The 8,870-nt window shown below is 41.0% G+C and overlaps 1 protein-coding gene across 4 annotated transcripts in view; it reads right to left on the bottom strand.

Annotated features, from left to right (window-relative positions):
* The window catches only part of arhgap32b (Rho GTPase activating protein 32b), a 78,422-nt gene that overhangs the window by 31,286 nt on the left and 38,266 nt on the right, over positions 1 to 8,870 (bottom strand). For 3 of the 4 annotated variants that reach the window (XM_008332487.3, XM_008332488.3, XM_008332489.3), the window contains exon 6: positions 222 to 308. In XM_008332487.3, coding sequence (XP_008330709.1) covers positions 222 to 308 — 87 coding nt within the window. Of the gene's footprint in view, positions 1 to 221; positions 309 to 2,692; positions 3,915 to 8,870 lie in introns of those variants that run through there. The other variant, XM_025065776.1, reaches the window with a different exon arrangement.

Genomic DNA, 8,870 nt, shown 5'->3' with positions numbered 1-8,870 from the left:
TTTAGTGTGGAACATCTGCACTGCTCCTACTGAACTGCCATTCAGGGTTCACAAAATACTTTAAATATTTGTTTTCGTTGCGAGGACAAATACATTCCACAGAAATGTGGAAGCAGGAAAGTTTTAATGAAGCATTCACTTTTAATTGCAGAAGCGTATTTACATGCATGTGAATGATTTTAATTTCAGGTCTGCACAATGCAGTGAGTTCACTGACTTACCTGGCAGTAAATGTGAACCAAGTACACCGGCTCCTTAGACTCGTAGCCATTTCTTGTCACTTCACACTGTTCGTCCCCGAGGGACAACTGAAAGACAAAGAGGAAAGACATGGTTAAAGTCGGAAAGATTTCTGTTAAAAAAAGCAAGGTGAGATTAACTAAGACTAGTGATCTGTGATGATGAATGGTGCCACTGTCTCTGTACCAGAGTTTCCAGAGAAAACTCCCACATACATGAGAAGAACCAGTGAAATGTCATCTATGTCATTGTCTTTAACTGGTTTATTTAACCAGATCATTGTTTTTTACTCTTTTCAAAAGAACTGAATCTGCTTCTACTTTCTCTTATTACTATTACAAAGAGACTTCAGTCGACTGAACCAACACTGACTGAGCAAGTATTTGTGCAAGTGAAAGGACAGAAACAGACACATGGAAGTGGTTGTGTTGTCATTTAAGTGGTGCTGATTAGAAGGCACTTTTTGCTTGAAAAGAGTATAAAAATCTAGAAAACAAATGTTCGCTGGAACTACTGTTGTGCAGAGAGCAAGGTTTTCTTATATCTGGGGTTTAGACCTATAAAGTAGAGCTTATGGAATAAAAACTATGTTTGGATTAACCAAAACCACTACTGTGGAAATGATAGATGTAAAAAAGCAGCTTTGTAGTTGTGAAGTTATAAGATCTCATCCGAGCATGTTGGAGACCTGACAACCTTTAGCCATTACTGAAACTCTGAAGGTACTGGAGTGTTTCTACATGATGTAAAATAATTCACAGTTCCTTATTTGAAGACATCCAACTTCATGACAATTACCTAATAAAGTGAAACTTTCTGATTTTACAAACATTGATTGTGAAAATACTCAAATAAAGCTCATACTCCATCACTGGTGCAGAGATCAGATGTGTATATAGGGCAGAAAGTATGACTCTGCATATCATCAGGAAAAGGAGCACACGCTTTATGAAAGTGAGCTCAAATGTGGCGTTTAATATTGTGCGTTTGTTGAACAGAGGATTAGAGGATCTGTCATGTCCACACATCTTTGACCGTCATATTTATCATAAATATGATATTATATGGATGGACAAAAATAAAACACTTCAAGCTAGCTTAAAACGCTTAAGCGAGCTAGCTCAAATGAAGAGTGAAAAGTTTAGTGATGGCTCGATACGACACTCAAGACCAGTATCAGTACAATAGTGATCAAAATTTCAGAATTGAAAATTGAAAAACTAAAAATTAATTAAGTTATAGCCTGTCCAATCCGATACCTAAGCCCAAATGCTCAACCTAACTTTGTGACTTAGTATAAACAGGGACCTCAGCATCACCTCAGCAACAGCAGCCTGCGTCATGCTGGAGAAGAAAAGAAGGTATTGGATTGATATAGATATCAGCAGATACTCCAAGTTTCGGTATCGCACTGTTGTGTTTTGGTGTGAAGCAGACAGGTGATTAGATGCTAACTCTCTGTTGAAAATGTTGGACTAGGCTAAACCCACAACCTCCAGTCTTTTCTTCTTTATGCATCAAAGGCATTGTGTCCCAGGACAGACTAGTGCTACTCTATACTTGACAAGTCTATTAACAAAACGCTGAGCTCTTGAGTAAAAAATACTTTGACTTAACTAGGGTAGAAAACAGGCCAAGCAGAAATCTGCACTGACACTGAAACAATCGCTGCTGCTAGATTTTCTGTCTGTGGCTAAAACCTGTGAAAGACATTACTGTCCATGGCTGAAGGATGTACTGCATGGAGACATTTGATGACAGCTAAAAAAAAAGTGATTTCCCTACTGTCAAACACAAGTACATAACCAGAAGACCTACATAGGAGCCTCTTCAAATGGCAAAAAAACACTTGTCAGACTGTGAGCACGAAGCATAAACAGGTCAGTGAGTGTGTCTACTGCAGGTTGGCTGAATATACAGTATGTCTGCAGAGAACTTTCTGTAAAACCAATTTAAATTTAGTCCTCCACATTGTTTGTGGTGAAGGACAGCTTACATGAAAGAGCCATATTTTGCCCAAACATGTCAACATGTTCTTTTTCTGCTTTTATCCAAATTACAACTTATGCAGAAACTGAGAGCCTGGAACTGAATCCTCTCCACCCGCCTGAGTGGCATGTTAGACAGGTCATCTCATCTGGCATTCCATGCACAACACATTATAATTTGATTCCCGTCCAACCTGCACTGTACTGGGAGACAGTCCCTGTAGCCCAGGAAAGATTAACAGCTATGGTGACTTATAATTCTTGAGAAAACAGCATTTTCTTCACCACAATAAACTACAGCTTACATTTTAAAATATATATATTCATGTTTAGAATTGTATATTTTAAATGCATATGCTACTTGTCAATGTTACAATCAGCAGTTTACCACAGTCGCAAGTCGACAATGAGCTCTGCTTCAAAAACATCCACAAGAAGGAGTGTTTTCATACTTTCGTACTTACAGTATTTTAACTGTGGTTATTCTCTCGACGTTGGTTTTAATCCCACACTATCGTTGCCTCCATGCACTGTAGCTTCCAGCTCAGAGTGCAGAGCTCAGAGCCCCTGGTCTCTTTAACTCTCAAACACCTGTCCCACTCTCTATTTCCCAGTGCGAGTGTGAGAATGTACATCCAGTCTGGTGGGGTCCTGTTTCACGTTTCCGGAATACAATTCCCATCAGTGGGATGTAAATGTCAGCTCCCTACTTACTTTCACATATAGTGAGTATAGTCCCCTTATGTGAGACTTGAAGAAAAGAAACGCCAGCAATATTCAGAGCAGCAGCAGCAGCAGCAGCAGCAGCAGCAGCAGCAGCAGCAGCAGTGCTGGGGACTCAAAGATGGAGCTGTTTGTTGGATCCTTCAGAGGGATATCTCTCATTTTCCTCATTTTGGCCCTTCGTCCGTCCTGTCATCATGACGTTCCATCTTGATGTCCTTGCAGTCTCTCTGTGTTTACCCTCCACCTCAGATAACTGCCCCTCACTAGAACTTTGACCATCTGATTACAAAGAGGAAACACCGGGAGGCCAGCGCCAGACGATAGAAAAAGAAAATCAAAGCAGTTATCTCCACGTCTTTCAGGTCTGCTGCCGAACACACTGACTAATTCCTCTGTCTCCTTAGCCACGCGCTTCCCTCTCCCCGTTTTCACATCTTCCCCCTGTCTGACATGCTTGCTCACCCCTCCCCCCTCTCCTCTTCCACTAACTCTATGGTTGGTACGTTCCTGGGACAAAGAGCAGAGATGGAGTGAGGGAGGGAGGGAAGGAGAAAGCGAGCACAGGAGAAGCAGAGGAGAGAGTAAGAGGCACGGGGGACAAAAAAGGGGAGGGGTGCACTTGCAGGAGAGCATTTTTCCCCCTTTCTCCTGTTCAGCCCTCTATGTTGTCCTCTAGTACAGTGGTATTCTAACAAAAGAGCTGAACTGACAAAAGCACAGCTCTGTAGACCATTAACAGATAACAGGCGGAAGGAAATTGGATTTACACCTCAAATTATGGTACCAACTAATGCTTTGCAAATGCAGCAGATAATGGGAAGTCACTGGAGAGCCAGACAAGAAAATTCTAAATTGGAAGAATTACTCCAGCATAAATAACCCATGGAGTGAGCTAGCTTTCACCCTGACATACTCAACAGACATGCACACTCAACACGGATCTTATGCTGAAACCAAAAACCTCAAAAAAAAAAAAAAAAAAAAAAAAAAAGAGAAAAGAAAAATCCAACCTGGAAAAAAAATATCGTCTGTAAAAACTTCATTTGTGCCATTCTCAAGTGAGATAGATTACCAAAACTAGCACGGGAGAATGGAGAACGAAAAGAAAAATCACCAAAGAGGGAGCAGTCAGAGGAGGCAGAGAACTACATGAGATCTGGACAACTTTAAATAAACAAAACAATCGCTGCCTGACAACTGGATGTTTCCTTCTACAAGAAACACATACATTTGACAACAGTCATAATGGTCAGACCGTATGTTTTACTCATCAGAGCATTTTGAATGTTCCTGACGGCAGGTTCAGGACGAGCTGAGAGCCAGCTCTGTGGCTGAACAGACCATCCACTACAACATATGTGTTCTTATCAAACCACCATACAATGATTTACCACTTCATTCAGCTCTGGTGCTCTGCCAAACCCGTTTATCACAGACCATGTGCTCTGAGGTCAGGTGCTGCGGGTAAAATGAAACCAATTTTCATTCGACCAAAACAAAAGCTCAATATAGAACAAAGTGAATTAAGCCACAACAAAAACTCAGCATGGAGCTGGAAAAGATAACATGCGCTCCTCTTACTAGTGAAGCATGGGTCACTGCTACAGTTTACCTTCTGAGGAACACGATGAGCTTAATCCCAAATGTGAGAACACCTGACTTAAAGCTAACAACTCATATTCTCCTTAATTCTCCTTCTCAGTCCACTGGAGTAGAAAGAGAAAGGGAGCAGGAACTAACTCCTGATCCGTGCAAATACACACATATATCAATCTTTCACTGCCTGAAAGGTCACAGGGGCAGCTGGAGCTAATACCAAGTTACATAGTGTGAAGGCAGAGCACATACAGGCCAAAACTATACTACTACTATAGTGTCTACCAAAATCAGGACACAGCCCACAGCCGGTCAGTAGTGTTGTCTACTCAATGCTGCACATCACTATGGATAAGTCTCGTTTGTGTGAAAGTGGGCATTTACTTTGTCTGCTGAGAAAGGAGACACCTACCATTGGCTATGCTAGGTCACCTTTAAGTCCCTGATTTAGGAGAGCCTTTGTATTCGGACATGTACGCGGCAGCGTTGCTAGGCAGGCAAACCCTGAATTAGGACACGGCAAGTAAATCAGGGCAACGAGAAGTCAAAGTAAACTACAGAGGCCACACACGAGACTTGCTGCAGTATTTGTAATTTGAAAAACAAAGATGGTCGGAGCGACACATCTCACCTAAAGAAACAAATGTAAATGTGAGTGCATTCAGTCACATGTAGCCGAAACACAACTTGAGGTAACATCAAAAGATATCTGCTATATATTACACTTCGTGGGGGCAATTGTGAGATGGGTCTACCTAAAAAAACAAATCAGTACTAAAGCCATAAACCAGGCTCTACTCATGGCCTAATGAGACCAGTGGGATTTAGAGGGAGCGAGCGATTGCTGTAAGAGGTTGAGATCATGACTTGGAGGAGAGTCACAGAGGCAAAAAGTGTTACGGAGAAGATTTGATCACTCCTTTGTACCAGCATTCACACAGAGCCTGTACACAGTGACCTAATGCTAACCTAGTTTATTTGTTCTAGTTAATGTCAACCACAAAGAAGAAGACTGATGAGTCTGAGCAGAGTGATGTCACGCTGCTCTCCGAAGTTAAATCATATAGATTTAGACCTAAATTAATTACATATTATAGACACGTTGTTCTGCGATTCTCTGAGATCACGCAGGGTCGTGGACAGGATCAAATTTATAAATTCAAAAAGAACTGAGCAAATGGTAAAACTAAGGCTGAGGAGTGGCAGAAAGCAGTACGAGTGTCCAGCTGGAGGAGACCTGAACTGAACAGACAAATACTGTCTTGATAATTTACTACTTACTGTCACACTGGCTTCTCTAATCACTTCTAAGAAATCTACCATGGTGCCACTTATTAAAAGTGCTACAGGAGGTAGAGAAGGTCTCCTTATTAATTTGGTAGTTTGGAAAAAAGTCTCTCATTTCATTTCATTTCATTTGTGTATTTAGGAGATGCCTTTATCTAAAGGGACTCACAAGGGGGAGGTGTCATTAAGAGGTCCCTCTGGGAACTGAACTCAAGACTCCGTGCTTACAAGGCAGACGTGCTCACCGCTACACTCTCACTTGTATGTAAAGTTACTTTAAACAGCTTAGGCCTGGATGGGTGTGAATTAAGGCTAGATTTCAAATTGGACTTAAAAATAACAAAGCAATAACATGAATTTAAATTTTAAAAGCAAAACTTTATCATTAATGAAAGTTCCATTTAAAATGCCTCTTGCTGAATCTCTAAGTGATTACATCAAAATGCTTCAACAAAAAGCAGTAAACCTTGGAGTAAATAAAGACTAAATTAGATTGATCAAATTCATATGTCTTTTATCAAATATAGAAACAAAATATTTCAGGGTCTTCATAGTTAAAGTGATCTTGACATCTTGTGTTAAATGCTCTGAGCTGTGCACACGGCAGATATGCTTCATGCACACGATGACATATTAGCCACAGTTCAGAGTTCAGTGTCCCGCTGAAAGCAAAGACACTTAGCAACTCTGTATTCTTCCACACAACTCCAGTTTCATGAGGCCAGAAAGGGATAAGACGTTCCACACATGCTTCCAGTGCTCCAGCGCACTCAGCACCTAAAATGTTCCCACGTTCTGCATTTAAGCTATTCGCCTCCTGGAGGCCCCCCAGGTCAGGTAGGACGGGAGAGGAGAGTATGTCAAGTGTGAAGGGGGAACAGGATCTAAATCAGTCTAGTGGAGCTGAAACTGCCATAGTCTGTATATGCAGCACTGTCAGGGGCACTAGTTTTTTTTAGTATGAGTGAAGAAATCAAGTAAAACAGTGGAAAGGAAAATCTCTGGGTGAAATAAGACACATCTGCCATACACTGTTCATTTTCTCATTTTGTCGAATTAGAGCACAAAAACAACACGAGAACAGCCAACCTTCACAGCACTGCACACAGTCATTAGTACAAATCCTCTTGTGAAGTGTAAAGTATGGAATACTGTCATGATGAATACACACAGTAATTACTCTTTTTTTCATCATTTCCTATTAATTTTTAAATGATTTTTTTTAACATTAACATAGATCCAAACCTAAGTACAAATAGACCTGAACTACCAAAAATGACTTGGAAGTAGTAGAAGTTTGTAATTCTACTCAATCATTATAACAGCACAAATACAACTACTGTTCTATTTTCTGATTAGGAAATAAGTAATCAATATTTTTAAAATCAATATCAATAATCAGCATAAAAGTATGACATTCATTTGAGAACAAAAGTATAAAAAGTGTTTACAAGGTGGTGAAGTACTTGTACTTTGTAACATGACACCTCTATAAAGAAAAGGTATCATGGAGGAAGATCCTCATAAAAGATGTGAACCAATGACACATAGAACATGGTCAAAAATGACACCTGGAGGCATCTCAGGGCTTTGGTTGTAAATGTATGGTTTTTGGGATTGCACACATTGAATCCATTGTTTTTCAGTAGAACACTATTGAGTTTTGCCTCATGTGGCCTCAGAAAACAATTCAAATAAACCATTTGAAGAGAAACATCTGGATTTCCAAGTGCTCCAATGTTTTAACACCTCATTCCAACCCGACAACAACAGAAGACCAGTAGGGAACTTAAGGCTCAAAATTACAGAGCAGGATTTATCAGAACATTTTTGTCGGTGCTTCTCAGCTCTGTTAATCAAAAATTCTAAGAAAGACAAACAGAACATGGGACAGTAGTCAGTGTTCTTATTAAGTTGATGACGAGGTGTTCGTGAATCACACTAGAAAGGCTCTTCTTTGTTCCTACAACAGGATGTCAGATATGAATTCAGTCAATTATGTATACTTTTGTACTCTCTATATTGTGGAACATACTGTACAGTATATCAACCAAAATCGACCAGATATAATTAGTGAATAAAAAATAATACAAATGAATGCTGGTTGCCCTTGATTCTCTCTGTCGCTGTTTCAATATCTCAAAGCTGCTGCCCACTTGAACAGATAGACAGAAAGGAACAGAAACAGCTCTGTGTGCAGCTTTGTTGCTGAGCTCTTCAGTGATGCACTCTTGATAGCGCTCAAGCTAATGCTGCGCTGAGAACACCACTGGACAGAGCAGAGCCAACACTAATCACTAACCTAACCGTAAAGAGGTACTGGTATAAAAACTGAGCCTGATCTCTGTCATGCCACACTGCAGCATTGGGAATGCCAAAAACTAACTGTCTACCTTTGGTTTGTGTATTCTGTTGTGTGTTTTAAGACAACTTTATTAACGACTATTTCAGCAAACACAGCACAGAGAACAGGCTCACTCAGAGATAAACAGCTCTTCTGCATCAGTGCAGATCTATGACCATTGACATGAGACAAAGAGACTGATGTCCTTGTGTGTGTGTGTGTGTGCGTGTATGGTCTTTTGTTTCCTCTAACGAGAACGATGAGTCTGAGCGTTACCGTTACGTCACCTCCTCTTACAGAGATTGGAGAGGTCCAGTGAATGAACATGTGACAGAAGACTTTACATCATCTCTTCACAGTTGCATGGCTTTGTGTGTGTGTGTGTGTGTGTGTGTGTGCTCCTAGTGAGGCTAAAATCAGCCTAATGTCCAACAGCAGACTCTGCAGGTATTAATGCTGATTACAGTCATGAACAATATTCCCCAGATTCTGCAGTGACTCAGACCCAGGTCTTTAAAGGACATTCTGACTGGGTGTGTGCTGCCCTGCGCTGTCTCCAGCGTGGTGCTGCACTTGATGGATGGAGTCCCAGTGGAGGGACGGGGTAGAGAGGTGGGGGTCTCCTAGTCCTTTTGTGCTGAAGGGGCGGGGGGGGGGGGGGTGGGGGGGGTGGGGGGTTTGTTGGTCAG

This window comes from Cynoglossus semilaevis, chromosome 19 (assembly GCF_000523025.1).
Source record: "Cynoglossus semilaevis isolate Cse_v1.0 chromosome 19, Cse_v1.0, whole genome shotgun sequence".
Taxonomy (NCBI): Eukaryota; Metazoa; Chordata; class Actinopteri; order Pleuronectiformes; family Cynoglossidae; genus Cynoglossus; species Cynoglossus semilaevis.
Note: the sequence above shows the minus strand (reverse complement) of the source record. Positions and strands in the feature narration are given on the sequence as shown.